Source organism: Arachis hypogaea, chromosome 1 (assembly GCF_003086295.3).
Source record: "Arachis hypogaea cultivar Tifrunner chromosome 1, arahy.Tifrunner.gnm2.J5K5, whole genome shotgun sequence".
NCBI classification, from domain to species: domain Eukaryota; kingdom Viridiplantae; phylum Streptophyta; class Magnoliopsida; order Fabales; family Fabaceae; genus Arachis; species Arachis hypogaea.
The window spans coordinates 98,497,213-98,515,545 of record NC_092036.1 but is presented as its reverse complement, the minus strand read 5'-3'; the positions used below and the strand labels follow the sequence as shown (position 1 = coordinate 98,515,545).

At 30.5% G+C, this 18,333-nt stretch overlaps 1 protein-coding gene across 1 annotated transcript; it reads left to right on the top strand.

Annotated features, from left to right (window-relative positions):
* Window positions 1-16,352: 16,352 nt before the first annotated feature.
* Window positions 16,353-18,193, top strand: LOC112701549 (uncharacterized). The gene has a single exon (XM_025752295.3). The coding sequence runs from the start codon at window positions 16,747-16,749 to the stop codon at window positions 17,938-17,940; it is 1,194 nt and encodes a 397-aa protein (XP_025608080.1). The 5' UTR covers window positions 16,353-16,746; the 3' UTR covers window positions 17,941-18,193.
* Window positions 18,194-18,333: the final 140 nt, after the last annotated feature.

Here is an 18,333-nt window from a genome sequence, read left to right as displayed (position 1 = left end):
TGAGATGTCTCACTAAAGAGTGGGAAACAAAAGCTTTAATTATTTCTGAGAGCAGTAATCTTGATTCCATGACGATTGATGATTTGAGAGGAAATCTTCTTGCTTTTGAAAACACTTATTTGAAAAAAGAGTCAAAAAAGAAAGGAATTGCATTTTCTTCTGTTACTAACCCTCTGGATGATGAATCCAGTGATAACTCATCTGAAAATGAATTTGAGTTGTTTGCCAAAAAATTCAGGAAAATGATGAAGTTCAAAGGCAAAGGCGGCAGCTCAAGGAAAATGAAGAAAGACCTTAGCAAAGTGACTTGTTTCAACTGCAAGGAAATGGGGCATTACAAATCTGATTGTCCCAAGTTAAAAAGGGAGGAGAAGAAAAAAGGAGGAAAGAAGAAAGGTCTGATGGCATCATGGGAAGACTTAGAAAATGACTCAGACAGTGATGAAGAAACTGAGACTAACTCTTCATTTTCCTTAAAACAGTTTACATATGCAACTACCGAGTGATCACTTTCACAGCTTCTAAGTTGGGCTTTCAACTGCTTATTTTCTTCCACAAGATCACAAGCAGTTTCGGTCTCCTTAGCTTTTCTTTGAGAAAATCATTTTCAGCTTTAAGAATGAAAATTTGTTGTTCAAGATCTTGATTATCAGTCAGAAAACATCTTATTTTTTCAGAGAGGTGATCTATCATAAGATGAAGGTCTTCAGTGTCAGGGTTTTGAAAAAATACCTGATCTACATGATTTGCCATGAGACAAGGCTGTGACTTAGTCTCAGATTCTTCATCACTGTCTGAAAAAGGTTAAAAATCTTGAAAATGACTTAGCCAAATTTGCTCTAAGTTCTAAAAATCTAAATCAAATCTTGGCTAGTCAAAAACCATTTTTTGATAAAACTGGTTTGGGATTTTATAAATCTGATGAAAAACATTCTTTTAAAGATAAACCTTCATCATCCAAAGACATAAGGTTTCAAGATCCCACCTATTTTAACAAAACAGCAACTCCAAGGTTTTGTAGGTTGTGTAACCGAAGTGGTCATTTTCCCATTCAGTGTTTCTTTGGTGAAAGATTGATTGATGATAAAGTTTACAAAGTTGTTTTTGATTACAGTAATTTGGAACATAAGAGATGGTTTAACGTGAAAGGATCCAAGAAGATTTGGATACCTAAGATCACTTGAGCTTATTTTGTAGGTATGCCTAGCATCCAAGAGAAAAGAAAATATGTGGTACATGGACAGCGGATGCTCTAGGCATATGACCGGAAAGACAACCTTCTTCATAAAGCTTGATGAATATGATGGAGGACTTGTCACTTTCGGTGATGATGGAAAAGGAAAGATAGTGGCTGTTGGAAAAGTTGGTAAAAACTTTTCATCTTGTATAAATGATGTTCTTCTTGTCAATGGTTTGAAGCATAACTTACTTAGTGTAAGTCAATTGTGTGATTTATGATTTGAAGTAATTTTTAGAAAATTTGTGTGCTTGGTTGTTTGTGAAAAAACTGGGGATATTCTTTTTGAAGCTAAGAGATGCAACAATGTGTATGGATTAACTCTTGAGGACTTAAAAGAACAAAATTTAACATGTTTTACATCTTTTGAATCTGAAAAATGGCTATGGCATAGAAAGTTGGGTCATGCTAGCATGTACCAAATTTCTAAGCTAGTGAAGAAAAATCTGGTTAGAGGAATTCCTAAAATTAAATTTGATAAGGATCTTACTTGTGATGCTTGTCAATTAGGCAAACAAGTCAAATCCTCTTTTAAACCAAAAGATGGAATTTTAACCAAAAGGCCATTAGAGATGTTACACATTGATCTTTTTGGTCCAACTAGAATACAAAGTCTAGGAGGTAAACACTATGGTCTTGTGGTGGTAGATGATTATTCTAGATTTGGTTGGGTACTTTTTCTTGCTCATAAAAATGATGCTTTCCATGCTTTTTCAACCCTTTGCAAGAAAATTCAAAATGAAAAAGATTTAAAAGTAGCTCATTTGATAAGTGATCACGGAAAAGAATTTGAAAACCAAGACTTTGAAAATTTTTGTGATGACTTTGGAATTTCTCATAATTTTTCATGCCCTAGAACACCTCAACAAAATGGGGTTGTTGAAAGAAGGAATAGAAGCCTTCAAGAAATGACAAGGGCTATGTTATGTGAGAATGAAGTTCCTAAATTTCTATGGGCTGAAGCTGTAAATACAGCATGTTATATTTTGAATAGAACAATAATTAGAAAAGGGTTGAAAAGAACTCCTTATGAGCTACGGAAAGGAACCCCTCCAAAACTTACTTTCATGTTTTTGGATGCAAATGTTTTGTGCTTAACAATAAGAAAAACCTTGGAAAATTTGATCCAAAATCCTATGAAGGAATGTTTGTTGGATATTCCACCACAAGCAAGGCCTATAGAGTTTATCTCAAAGAGCATAGAACCATAGAGGAATCCATACATGTTACTTTTTGTGATTCTAACTTAATTCCCAGTACTGTGATAGATAATGATTCAGATGGTGAAGAAGCTGGAACAAGCAAAGAAAATTCCAAATCTGTACAAATTGAAGAATCTACCAGTCCAGTTTTGTCTCGTCAGATTGGAGGAGACATTTCCATTTTGTCTCCTGAGCAGGCACGAGCAACTGAAACAGTGAGACCACCAGAAGTTCATCAAAGCTCTACACCTGTCCGAAAGCCTAGAGAATGGAAGTCTATGAGGGGTTATCCTCATGACTTCATCATTGGTGATCCCTCTCAAGGTGTAACAACAAGATCCTCTACCAAAAGGCAAATCGAACCTAGCAACTTTGCTCTCTTGTCACAAATGGGGCCCAACAATGTCAAACAAACCCTTGAAGATCCATCATGGGTCAAGGCCATGCAAGAGGAGCTTGCTCAATTTGACAAGAATGAGGTTTGGACATTAGTACCTCATCTAGATGGTAAGAAAGTTACGGGTACTAAGTGGGTGTTTAAAAATAAACTTGGTGAGGATGGACAAGTTATTCGTAACAAGACTAGATTAGTGGCCCAAGGTTACGATCAAGAAGAGGGAATTGATTTTGATGAGTCTTTTGCTCCGGTAGCTAGAATGGAAGCAATTAGGTTGCTTCTTGCCTATGCTGCCCATAAGGGTTTCAAAATGTTTCAAATGGATGTCAAATGTACTTTCCTTAATGGCTTTATTGATAGAGAAGTGTATGTGGCCTAACCCCCCGGTTTTGAACATAAAGATTTTCCAAATCATGTTTTTAAACTCTCAAAGGCCCTTTATGGCCTTAGGCAAGCTCCAAAACCGTGGTATGAAAGGCTTAGTGCCTTCCTATTGGAAAATCAATTTCAAAGGGGTACCACGGACACAACTTTATTTATTAAAGCATCTAATGATGATATTCTTCTAGTTCAAGTTTATGTAGATGACATTGTGTTTGGATCGGCCAATGAGTCCTTGTGTGAAGAGTTTGGAAAACTCATGACTAGTGAGTTTGAGATGAGTTTAATGGGAGAGCTCACTTTTTTTCTTGGCCTCCAAATTAAACAAACTCCTAGTGGTACTTTTATTCATCAAGGAAAGTATGCAAAAGAACTTACCAAAAAATTTGGCCTAGAAAATTCTAAACCAATGGGAACACCAATGCATCCAAACAATAAACTTGAAAAAGATGATGATGGAAAATATGTGGATGAAACACGGTATAAGGGAATGATTGGTTCATTAATGTATCGTACCTCCTCTAGACCGGATATAGTTCAAAGTGTGGGTGTATGCTCACGATTTCAATCTCACCCAAAAGAATCCCATCTATCGGCCGTTAAACGCATCATTAGATATATTAAGGGAACATGTGATTATGGCTTATGGTATCCAAAATCTGATAATTTTTGTGCAGTAGGATTTTGTGATGCAGATTATGCGGGAGATAGAGTGGATAGAAGGAGCACCTCCGGCATGTGTTGCTTCCTTGGAAGCTCACTCAACATGTGGTCAAGCAAGAAACAAGCCACAGTGGCTCTATCCACAGCTGAAGCTGAATATATATCCGCATCTGCTTGTTGTTCACAATTAATTTGGTTAAAAACTCAATTGGAAGATTACAAATTAAAGATCAATAGTATACCCTTATTTTGTGATAACATGAGTGCAATAAATATTTCAAAAAATCCTGTTCTGCACTCAAGAACAAAGCACATTGAAATCAAATATCATTTTATTAGAGAACATGTTCAAAAGGGTACTATTGACATTCAATTTGTAAAATATGAAGAACAACTTGCTGATATTTTTACAAAACCCCTCTGTGAAGATAGATTCTGTTTGTTAAGAAAAAGCTTGGGAATGTTTGATTTAAGCCATGTTGAAAATTTGTGAATTTCTGATTCTGTCCAGTTTTATCTCGTAGGAATGGACGAGATAAAAATAAGGCATGCTGGAGGAGCTATGATTAAGGGGGAGGCTGCGCATACTTTGCTTCTCATGGGCCCCACAAAATCTTATTTGACCCCACCTTGACTTTTTAATGATCCCTCATTTTATGATGATCAAAATCTTTTTGTTTGTCATTTCAAATCTTATTGGAAGTGACTATTGTCAAATCAAATCCCTCTCTCCATCTAATCCCTTGATTCTAGGAAACCACCTTTTTCAAAACCCTTTGGTTAATAACCGCGCCATTATGGTCATTAACTTCCCCATCATCTCTCTCCAATCCACATTAATTGCACCACTAACCTCCTTCCCTCCTCACTCTCTTTCGGCACTCCCACCCTTTCATATTCAACTTCTCCATTCATCCTACCATGAAAAAGAAAACGGCACAAAAGAGAAGTGGCCGAACCCCCATTCCAAAAAGCCCACCTTTTTCATCACCTCAAACTCATACACATATCCATCTTCATTCTACTTCCTCCTCTACTCATTCACCTCCTTCCAAAAGAACCGAAACCATGCGTCGCAAGGTTATTGCTCAGAAAACTTCAGGGAGAGGCAAGACGGGAAAGAACAAGCAATCCAGTGTTTAAGAAGAAGAAGAGGAATCACATACCTCACCACCTCCATCACTGCCGAAAAGATCTACTCCACATACAAAAAGCTCTCAGAAAAGGCATAAAAGCTTTGTACTGCATGATACAAGAGAACCTGCAAATTTGGAGTCACTAGAGTTCAAGAACAAATTTCACAAAAATCACTCCCATTTTGATCCATCTCGGTTCTATTCATGTGCTTTCTATGAATTTCACAAAGATGTTTTGCTGAAAGGTCCTCTCTGCCTTTCTTACTTGGTAAATCTTGAAAAATTGGTCACCAAAGGAATCTACTTTTCTTCTCTGCTTGATGCTCTAAAATGGACTCCACTGATTCACATTCAGAAATTTGTTTACCCGGGGCTGGTCCGGGAGTTCTATGCAAACATGCGCTTGATTGATGGCTCAATCCACTCTTACGTCAAGCGTGTTTACATGACCCTCAATCCTCAAACCATAGGCGCTGCCCTTGGGTATGAAGATGAAGGGCCGAAAGTTTACATGATTGATAAGTGGGATGATCAAGTTGGCATTTCACAGCAAACAGTCTTGCAACACATCTGTGCAAATCTCTTTGGTTTGGATGGACTAATCCCAACTCATCGAGCACTCGGCCCTGAGAACTCTCTGTTGCACCGTATCATCACTCACATCCTCACTCCACAAGGCGGTTCTCACCATAGAGTAACAGTTTCTGATTCAATTATCTTATTTGCTCTCATTACTTCTTCCCAAATTTCATTTGCTTACATTATGATACGTCATGTGTGGGAAGCAGTGAAAAGTACCAAAAAGGCTAATCTTCTATATGGCATGTTCCTCACATGTATATTTGAGTATTTTAAGGTTGATTTATCTAATGAATCTGTTGAGAACAAGGTTTCAATGATTAAAGGAGGAGGAGTTTTGGGCAAGAAAGAAAAGCGGTTTGCTCACTCTGAACCATCTCTCAGTGATCTGGAGAGCCGTCCTGAAACCTCAAATGTCACTACATCAATCCGGGAGGTTCTCAATGAGTTACGCAACATGTCCAAGTTGATGTTCAAATCCCACAAGACTGCCCAGAAATTGGAATATGAACAGGAAAGGGCTTGGAAGAAATGTCATGAAAGGGTTGGCTTCATGATTAAGAGCTTTGATGATGAAATGGGAACAGGAGATTGCGAAGATGAATCCGGTTCAGAGTTCAATCTTTCTGATGACTAATGACTGTTTCTTTACCTTTATTTGATATTGGCTCCATTAGGCTCAATCTGTTTTTTGTATAAGCATGACTTGATACTCACTGCTCTATGATACTTTGATACACTCTTGTTACTTTAGTATGGATATTTTGTTGTGTTTTTTCATAGTTTGTGCAGGTATCCCTTGATGACAAAAGGGGGAGGAAAATTAGTTTCCAAAATTGAAATTGAAACTAATGAAACAGGGGATGAAATTTTCAATTGAAAATTTATGATCACCCTTGTTTAAAGAATGCATGTTGATAGTGCATTTGTTTCACTATGGTTACTGCTGCTGAAAATGCATTTGACATTTAGTAGTTTATGATGTTGTTTGACAAATATATTATTCTGATTATATAAATGCCTGGATGTTGATTTATCTTGATGAACATGCTTTTATTGAAATAGGAATATTCTTATTCATCTTGGTAAACATGTTGGTTTGAAAACTTATTTTTGGCAGTTCCTTTAAACTGTGAAATCTAACAGTTGCCATGTTTTGATTATGTGTGATTCAAAAATATTTTCCTTGCTTGAATAATATGGCTCTGATATTTTGACTGAAAAATAATTGAAATTTTTTGAACAACATTGTTTTGTGCTCAGTTGATGTGTGTAAAGCTTTGAGCAGATAATCAATTTATTGATAACAAATGAGTTTGTATATCACCAAACTCTGCTCATAAATCAAGCATTCAACATTTCAAAATTAATATGTTGAATAACATTGTTACTTCAAGCTTGATTTCAAAATTGTTACAGGATAATGCTTCCCTTGGTAAAATAAGCATATATTAAGGGGGAGCCATGTGACATTTAGAAAGGGGGAGAAATTCAAATTCAAAGGGAGTATTCTTTACTCAATCTTTAAATTTCTTTCCATTTTAATTTTAATAATGTTTGTCATCAAGGGGGAGATTGATGAGTTTGGAAAACTCTAACTTAATTTTGATGATGAACAAACATTATTAAAATAATTAATTACAAAATTATTAATTTGATCTTAATTCATACTTGCTTAATTAATAATTTTGTTGTGCAGATTTTGTGTTGGGCCGAAAATAAAGGAAATCTACAGCAAGCCCAGTTTGATTAAAAATTATTCAGCATTCATACAAATGGTTTTCATCATTGTGGCTGAATTGGTTTGGGCCAGATTTAAATGTGCAAGCCCAAATCTATTGTTGGTGTATAACCAACTTGCTTGGTCCGAAATAAAAAAAAAGGGAGATGGGACACAATATTGCTTTATCCATTTAAACAAATAAAACCCACTCCTTTGATCATGTTGTTGCATGCTCCAACGGATATCACTTTTATTCCTTGATGGAATCCAAATTTTATTAATTGGAGTTATTGCAGACCTTGGAACAATGAGAGAGAGAAATTGATTTGATGGCTTTAATGATTCTACACGCCTCTCAGTAAAGGGAAGTAGGAAACTTGAGTGCACTTTTATTCCTTCTCTTTGCTACATTAATTATTTGATCAAGTCCATTTGAATATCTTCTTTCTTCTCTCTCTAATCTTTCTTTCTTCTTCTTTCGGTCATGTCACAGCAACCATGGAAGCTACATTAAGCTACACTCACCGAAAAGAAGAAGCTGCATGCATCAAGACCATCAAGTTAATGATGGCAAGAAAAAGAAAACCAAAAGTATGTTGTGGCCGAGATAATCACCAAATGTAGTAAGATTTGGTGAGGTAATCTCGGATCCTTCATACTCAAAAAGAAGGAAGAAGATTCGGTCAGCAAGGTGATATTCTTGGAGGCATGGCTTGTCTCTGATTCTGCTCAACCACCACAAGAAGTAGCTAGAGTGGCGAAGTGATAGAAGAGGCAGAGATTGGAGCAGATGAAGTCATCATCATCAGGAAGCATCAAGGGCCAGAAATCCATCTTGGAGAGCAAGCCAAGGATGGAGCGCTCGGATTGATGAAGAGTGATAACCAAGGAAGAACTAGAGGTACTTGCATGTTGGGTTTTGCATGAGTTTCCTCTTCTCTCTCTGTGGCCGAACCGATTCTGTTTTGAAGGAAAAGAAGCTAAGCTCGGTTTGGTGTTTCAACTGTGAAGGCTTCACTTCTCTATAAAAGGGGTGAACATTCATGGTTTGATTCAAGGAAAAAAAAGTGAGAGTGCAAGGCACAGAAATCTCATAGCTACCTAAGCTTACAGATTTTCTTCTCCTTCAATGTTTTCTGTTTTGTAATTTTTCTGTTTAATTTTGTCATATCTTGAGTCTCATGGAAAAAGGCAAACAGTGAGGTTTGTATGAAAAAGCCATAGAGCGGAAAAAGGCAGAGAGTGCAAAATTAAAAGAAAAAAAAAGCCATAGATGTCTTAGAGTTCTTTTGTTCATCTATATTGTGTTTCATGATTCTGTGGGAATCCTCTTGTAAGTTGGGTTAGCACTTTACAATTTGTAATCTGGAAGATTATAGTGAAATTCCATCATGTTTGTGATGGAGACTGGATGTAGGCTGCACTGCACTTAGCAGCCGAACCAGGATATATTTGGGTGTAATTTTTCTCTCTCCTACTCCATTTCTGTTTCTACTGCACAGGAGCCAAATATAAAAAATGTCTCGTGTCAAGTGACGAGACAAAATGAAAAAGTCTCGTGGCTAGGGACGAGATAAAAACATAAAAGTCTCTTCTAAGTTCAGCAAGTGTCAGCAAGCAAAAAGGGGGCTAAGATTCAACTCCCCCTTCTCTTAGCCACTGAAACCATCAAGAGGGATTTAATACGTTGGTATTATTGTGCCTCTGTCTCTCACGGAGTCTCTTCTTTTTTTCCAAATCCTTGCAGCTATTTTGCAGTTGTCAGTGTCGCCACTGCAACAACAATTTTTCAACTTGAAATCTTTGGCTCAAATAAACACTACAACTGTCTCACATTTGGAACTCTCATGTTCTATCTTTCTTTTTCTTTTCCGTCTTCGATCTCCACTCCATTCATTGCCACCTTGTCACTCCTAAAATCAACTTCTCTCTTTTCAACGAGAGTATTTGATCTCGCCATTAGAATTACTCCCATCCCTGCTACTCCAAGTCCTCTCCCACTAACTGCTGATGTTGTATAGCTGGCCTCCTCTGTGCTGTTAAGTTATTTTTTCTCTTCTTTTCGATGATTATTAATTGTCTACCCTACTTTTCTTTATATACATCATCACTTTTTTCATAAATATTCGTCAAAAAATATATTAGGGGCGAATTTAGAATAATTTTAAGTTTAAAAAATGAATTCGAAGATCGACTGTAAATTTAAAAACTACATTATGGTTTAATTCTAATTAAACATATAAAACTATTTAATAATTTATAATACCATTTTATAAAAAAATGTCAACATAAAAATATTTATCTTTTAATTATTGTTATTGACTTATTATTTTTTTGTCAATAATATTATTTTTATTTTTGGATATTTATCAATGTTGCATTTTTTTTGTTCTGTATGGGAATAATGTTGCATTTTTTAAAGATAAACATATATGTGAATTTTTATTTTTCTGTAAACACAAGATTTAATACATGCATCCCTTCTATGGAACTTAAAAAAAAAACACGACAAAAAATAAAAAAATTCTTTTAAAATGACAAATTAATAAAATAATAAAATAATATTTTAATTATTTTTGAATTTGTAACCTTTATTATTTGTGAGTTTTATTATTTTAATTTACTGATGATTAATGATATATATTTTTTTTGAAATGGCAATACCAACTTTAGAAAATTCGAATTTAAAAAGTTAATATAATAATAATAATAATAATTTATTAGTGAATGGCCCTTAGCTTATCGAATCTGAAAAATACTGTAATAACAAGTGTATTAACCCGTGCTATGCACGTGATAAGATTGAAATTATAATTTTAAATTATTTTGTTAAGATTAATTTAAATTATAATAATTTGATTAATAAAAATAAAACATGTTATGTATTATTTATTTTTTCTTAAGCTAGTGTTAAATATATTAACTCGAAAATAGTTATTAATTGGTTTTAGTAATCTACTTTCTTCAATAAATCAAACATATATACTCAATGTGACCATAAATAACTTAATAATACTTAGACCCACCAATAAATTTTTATATGTTGTTTTACTGTCAAATAAGAACATATCAAAATTAGCTCAAAATAAATAATAAATTATTAGAGAATTTTAATGCACAAATTCTCTAATAAACAATAAATAATTTAAATCTACTAAAAAATAACTCAACACTTTTCTTTGATACCTGTAAAATATATACCTGAAATAATATTATATCAATATTAGTATACAGTTTTACAATAATCGACCGTATTTATTATACATGACTCTTTCTTAAAAGTTATTCTATACACGTGTGTAGTCAGAAGATAAATTACTGGACTTTATTTTATTTTTCTAAATTATTATAATTATGCATTATTCATTAAATGCTAATTGTAATATTGTAATATAATTATAATAAAGATATTTTCTAAAATAAATTTAGAAAAGAGAACAGTACTTTCATTTTGGAGGGAAAATGAATTCATAAGGAATTGATACCTCACTTTTATTAGTTGATAATGTATTAAATATTGATTTTATATAATTATAATAAAAATATTTCTCTAAATTAGTATAATTATGTATTATTCGTTAAATGTTAATTGTAATATAATTATAATAAATATATTTTTCTAAAATAAATTTAGAGAAAAAAATAGTGATTTCATTTCGGAGAAAAAATGAATTCATGAGGAATTAACACCTCACTTTTATTAGTCGGAGAAAAAAATTCAGTTTTAGTATATTTTGTTATTATTATACTTTTTTCTCCAATCATATATCCACTGTTTTCTTTTCTTTGTTTCAGCATTTTGAACATGGGTTAACTTTTCGTAGTTCTCACTTCTCAGTCATTCTATTAGATGTAGTTAATAACTATTAATTCTTTGGTTAATATTGGAAAAAAATATATTATTATATGATAAAATTAATATGAGTATATTTTATTATTAAATAAACAAAGTTAATATAAAATAAAATTATACATAAAAAAGCAAAGAAAATAAAATTAAAATAGCAAAAGTGATAAAAAGATTATTTTTATAATTTTGTTTTGTCATTTTTACGTATAGAAGATTAGAAAATTGTAAATTTTTAACTAAATTAATTTATATTTGTTGTATTCAATTTAAATAAGTAATAAATTATCTTATTTTAATTTATTACTTAAATTTATATATCATAAAAATTAAATCAAATAATTAATATACATAATTTTAAATTATGTGATACTTAAATATCTATTCAAATAAATTAGTTGATATAATTAATTCATCATAATGAATTGACTTTAATGAGTTAAACAAAATAAAGCAGAAGTTATGACTTTAATTAGTATTTGATAAAATATTCATTTAGAATAATTAAAAAATATAAAATTATGATATTATTAAAAATAATACATTTTTTATGTTAAAAAAATTATATTTAAATAAAATATTTATAAAATAAAAAATTTAGAGTAACATAGCTTCATGAACATTAATCATTAATCAATTATGAATTAACATAAAATTATAATATAATTTATTTATGAAAAAATAATCAATAATTAATATTAATAAATATAAAAATCATCCAAACACTTTGATTAAAAGTATGAGTGGTTAATTATTATTCATTATTAATAATATTTTGTTCATAACAAAAATCGAAAATATAATTATTCAGATTTAGATTTTAGAAAAACAAACGTATAAGTAACAAATGATCTATTTTATCATGTATATTATAAATTAATGAATTAAACTAACTGATATAATGAATTATAATTAATTAATTGATATAAATTATAATAAATTATATGATATTTAAAAAAAATAAAATGAATAAAAAAATAAAAAAATAGAAGAATAGAAGAATACAATAAAATAAATTGAATGTAAGTTTTTTTTCTTTTTACAAATTTTATATCACATCTGCTTCAATAATAATAAATAAAAATACATCAACTTATTATCTAAGAGAAAATGATGAGATAAAATCATAACACAATTCTAAAATAAAAGCTTAAATTAAACCATAATATCATTGTACAACACAAATTAAAAGTAATTTCACACTACAATATACCACACAAACAGGTAAATGACTTAAGTTTAATTACGAATTTTTTTATTTATGCAAACATGATAACACCATGGTCTATAAATGCTTAATGGATATCATATATTGCTCTGAATGATGAGCATGGGAGTTGAAGAGTATGTACTAATTTGTGACCATGATAATTGCCTTCTTGTGACGACGCCTCATAGAAAGAAAAAGAATTGTTGTAAAAGTTACCCAATGAAAGAGTAATTGGTAAATGAATAATATTTTCTTCTAGCATATATGGTAAAATAAAAATGGAATGAATAAAATTTTGTATTTTTATATTAGAAATAGAATTTGATATTTATCCTAATAAAATTAAATAACTAATTAGTTATATTTAAATAAATAAAATAAATCAAATAAAAATATTTTAAGAATTAATCAAATCAATTAGTCAATACAAATAATTAGTATAATTAATTTTATTTGATTTATTGAATTCAAAAAATAAATTAGAAAATAATTGATTGAATCAATTAGTTGATATAATTAATTTATTATAATTGATTGGATTTAATGAATTAAAAAAATAAATAGGAAAACATAGGAGATAATAATTTTTTTAACTAAATTAATATGTATTTATTGTATTTAATCAGTATAAGTAACAAATCATCTATGTTATTATGTAACTTATAAATTAATGAATTAAAATAATTTATATAATAAATTATAATTATTTGATTGATATAAATTATAATAAATATACCTATTCAAATCAATTAGTTGATATAATTAATTTACTGTAATAAATTGTATTCAATGAGTTATAAAAAATAAATTAAGAAACACGCTAAAAAGTATGTCACGCCCATCATAAAGTGCAGAAATTCAATTTTTATATAATAAAATATATATTCTTATATATGTTATAGAAATATAATTTGATTCCATGAACTTGCTTATTTTTTTTAACTTGCCACCTATATTCAGCATGAAATCTTAATTTTTCTAAAATAAATTTAGAAGAGAGAATAGTACTTTCATTTTGGAAAAAAAATAAATTCATGAAAAATTGACACCTCGCTTTCATTAGTTGATAATGCATTAAATATTAATTTTATATAATTATAATAAATATATTTTCCTAAATTACTATAATCATACATTATTCATTAAATGTTAATTGTAATATAAATATAATAAAGATATTTTTCTAAAATAAATTTAGAAGAGATAATAGTACTTTCATTTTAGAAGAAAAATGAATTTATGAAAAATTGACATCTCACTTCAATTAGTTAGGGAAAAATACAATTTTAGTATATTAAGTATAAGTATATTATTATTATTATTATTATTATTATTATTATTATTATTATTATATTTTCCATTGATAATTGATAAGTAGTTTAATAATATATTAAATATAAATTTTATATAATTATAATAAAGATATTTTTCTAAATTAGTATAATTATGCATTATTCATTAAATGCATTCATTTTGGAGGGAAAATAAATTCATGAGGAATTCACACCTCACTCTCATTAGTTGAGAAAAAAAATCTAATTTTAATATATTAAGTAGATTATATAAATATAAATACTTGCTAAGTATATATAAAAGAGGAGATATATAATTATATATAATATAATTGCTATATATATAACAGATATAAATTATTATAATTATAGAGACTTACTATAATTATATTAAATTTAATTATGAATGTAAATAAATAAAAATGATAATGATTAATATTATTTTTTTCTTTTTTACATTTAATATTTACCGTAAATATAAAAAATATTGAGAAAAAAGTAGATACTGACTTTATTTCATTTTATTTTACGTCATGGATTTTTTTTACTAAAATTAATGGAGGAAAAAAATCTTTATAATTATATATCAATCTCAATCACAGTAAATAAGATGAATCGATTGAGCAACTAACAAATTTAACGGGTAAATGTTATTTTTTATTTATAAAAAAATGAGGTAACATGCATGCGTATATTTATACAGGAAGAATATATATTTACAGCTCTAAAATCTTCAAGAATATTCGATTGTATTATCTTTCAAGTCAAAAAATCCATCCTTTATTTTCATTATATATTTATATTAATTCAATTAGATGAGTGTTTTAATAAAAAGAAAGATTATAATTATTATTATTATTGAATAATAACGATAATTATTGTTATTATATTAAATTGGCTTCTACAATATATATTTTGTTGCTTCTACAATCCTGTAATAATATTCTCTTTCATTTGTTAACTAATTAAATTTGGTTATTTATATTAAATATATTTAATGATTACTAAAAATTAATCATATAATTATCATTATTAATAACCAATTATTAATAATCAATTTATATTTCTCTAAAATATAATTTTCTATCTTTTTGTTATTATTATTATTATTATTATTATTATTATTATTATTATTATTATTATTATTATTATTATTATTATTATTATAGCTCACCATTAAGATAATAATTTGTCACTAATAAAATTTTAGGATAATGAATAAAAAATAAAATTATATCAATATAATTAAAATAGTTAAAAATATTTTTGATTGATAATTAGATTAATAATGTATTAATTATTAATTTTATATAATTATAATAGAGATATTGTTCTAAATTAGTATAATTATGAATTATTCATTAAATGCTAAGTATAATATTGTTATATAATTATAATTAAGATAATTTTTTGAAATAAATTTAAAAGAGATTAGTATAATTATAATAAAGAGATTATCTTAAATGAATATAATTATGTATCATTCATTACATACTAATTATAATATAATTATATCAATTAAAGATGATTTTTAAAAATAAATTTAAAAGAGTGAAATAGTGCAATCATTTTGGAAGGAAAATGGGTTCACGAGAAAGTGATACCCCACTTTCATTAGTTGGGGGAAAACCTAATTTTAGTATATTAAAAAATAGAAATAGATTGGTATATAAATTATAATAAATTATATAACATTTAAAAAGAAAATAAAATGAATAAGAAGAAAATAAAAATAAATAGAATAGATAGAAGACTACAATAAAATAAATTGAATGTAAGAGTTTTTTTTGGTACATTTCATATCAATCCGTTTCAATAATAATAATAATAAATAAAAATACGTCAACTTGACATCTAAGAAAAAAAGACGAGATAAAATCATAATACAATTCTAAAGTAAAAGCTTAAATTAGAACATAATATCATTACACAATACATATTGAAAGCAATTTCACATTACAATATACCACAAACAGATAAATAACTTAAATTTAAATACGAAACATTTTTTATTTATGCATACATGATAACACCATAGTCTATAAATACTTTATAGATAACATATCTTATATAGCTCCGAATAATGAGCACGAAAGTTGGAGAGTGTGGTAGTTTGTGTCCACGATAGTTGTCTTCTTGCAACGACGCCTCATAGGAAGAAAAAGAATTGTCATAAAAGCTATCAAATGAAAGAGTAATTGGTAAACGAATGATCTTTTCTTCTAGCATACATGATCTTTTATAGTGGTAAAATAAAAATGGAAGGAATTAAATTTTATATGTTTATATTAGGAATAGAATTTGATATTTATCCTAATAAAATTATTATTATTATCAATATAAATGGGTTAACAACTTGCCACTAATAAAATCATTGGATAATGAATAAGAATTAGAAGGATATGAATATAATTAAAATGAATATAATTAAAATATTTAAAAATATTTTTGATTGATAATTAGTTTAATGATGCATTAAATATTGATTTTATATAATTATAATAAAGATATTTTCCTAAATTAGTATAATTATGCATTATTCATTAAAATAATTTAAAATATTTCTGATTAATAATTGATAAGTAGTTTAATGATGCATTAAATATTGATTTTATATAATTAAAATAAATATATTTTCCTAAATTAGTATAATTATGTATTATTCATTAAATACATTCATTTTGGAGGGAAAATTGGCTCACGAAAAAGTGACACCTCACTTTCATTGATTAGGGAAAAACCCAATTTTAGTATAGTAAGTAGATATGAGATTAGGAATGCAATCAGCGGTGAGGGATGATTTACATGGCAATCAATTTACATGCAAAAGAAGCTCATTGATTTGAAGAGCAGCATATTCCATGTGGCAGTGGCACCTTTAAGCCTTGTTCCACACCCAGCATTCCTCACACTTATTAAAACAAAAAAAAAAAAAAGGAAAGAAAGAAAATTTAGTGAGACAAAAAGGTCCTTTCCCATTTCCGATTCCAAGCTGCAAATAGAATCCAAACAGCATCACGAAACTCGAAACATTTTTCTTTTCTCTCTCTCTCTCTCTCCGTGTCTCTGAAAACACACCATGGAAGACACAGATAAGAACAGCACCCCGCAAGTTCTAGAAGTCCTGCAAGCACTGAAACAAGCATCACAAGAGCTTCAACACAAGCACGATAACACATCGCTCGCCATTAAAGCACTCCTGGAGCTCCACACTGAGTCCGATACAATACTCTCCAACGACCCAAACCTCTCCGCTCTCTCCCACCATCTTTCCCGCCTCAAGCACCTCGTCGACCACATTAACTCCACCACTTCCCGCCACCGCCCTCACTCCCTCCGTTCCTTCCTCTCCCGACGACTCTCCACTCACTCCATCTCCAAGCTCGCCAACTCCATCGAGTCCGAAATCCAAGCATGGATCGACCGCGAGAGCATCCACTCCCTCTCCCGCCACCTAAATGACCATCTTGCCCCCGACCAGTTAATCGCTCTCTTGACTCAGTTCCGTCAACGACTCTCCCAGGGTTTCAACCGCGACCTGCAGGACCTAGTTCTCAACAATAAGATCTTCTCTTCACTCGAATCGGTTCTCTTCGACGCTAAGTGCTCCCTCAATGTTCGCGAGAACGCGGGGCTGGCTGTGGCGGCGCTGATTCGATTCAACAAGGACGTCTTCGTCGGCCAGGTTCTCATGGGCCCTACCATTCGAGCTCTGGTGAGTATGGGCTCGCTGCGTTCGATTGAGGCTCTGTGTTCTCTGATCAGGTCAATCAAGTCGCCGTTTGTGGACGAGATTGAATCGAACGGTGAGATTCCCAACATCATTGGGTTTTTGGATTGCGAGGAGTTGGAAATGAGGGTTTTGGGGATGGATTGCGTGCTTGAGATTGGGTACTTTGGGAGGAAGGAAGCGGTGGAGGCCATGCTCAAGGAGGGTTTGGTGGAGAAGCTTGTGGAGCTGCAAAGGTCGGAGCTTGGCGGGGATTTGATCGATTTAGATCACGAGAAGAAGACAGAGGAAGAAGATGAGAATGATTGTGATGAAGATGGACAAGTTAGAGAAGGGAAGAGGCAGAAGAGGTTCTTGGAGGGACACCCTTTTGCGAGCTGCGTAGCGAGGTTTGCAGTTATGCTGGAGATTGGAGAAGGATTGAGACAAAGAGAGAAGAGGGCATTCAAGCAGGAAATTCTCGTTAGGGTTAGGGAGGCTTCTGTTTCTGATGCAGAAGCTGCCACCATTGTTGCTGAGGTTTTGTGGGGCACTTCGCTTTAAGAAAGATTTTTCTATTTTCCTATCTCTGCATTTCACTTAAACTAGCTGCCAAACATGGCCTAAAGAGACAGGAAGAAAAGAAAAGTTCTTATTTTTGTCTATTTTCTGTACAAATTAGATGTGGGAGGAAATGTAGGAATTAGGTAATTGGATTGTTCAATTGTTAGTGTAGTTAATAATTGTGTTGAATTACATTTTGTATATCTTGCAATTTGGGTGAAGAATAATTCATGTCATTGAGATTGAAGACCAAGCACTTCCTTTTTTCTTAAAAAGAAAAAGTTCTTCCGGAAAACATGCAGCATTGCTCTAGATCTCAGTTGAGTCGATTATTTGTTCTTGTTTGTTACTTAACGTGGTTTAAGGATTTTGGTAAAGGGGAATCAGCATAAT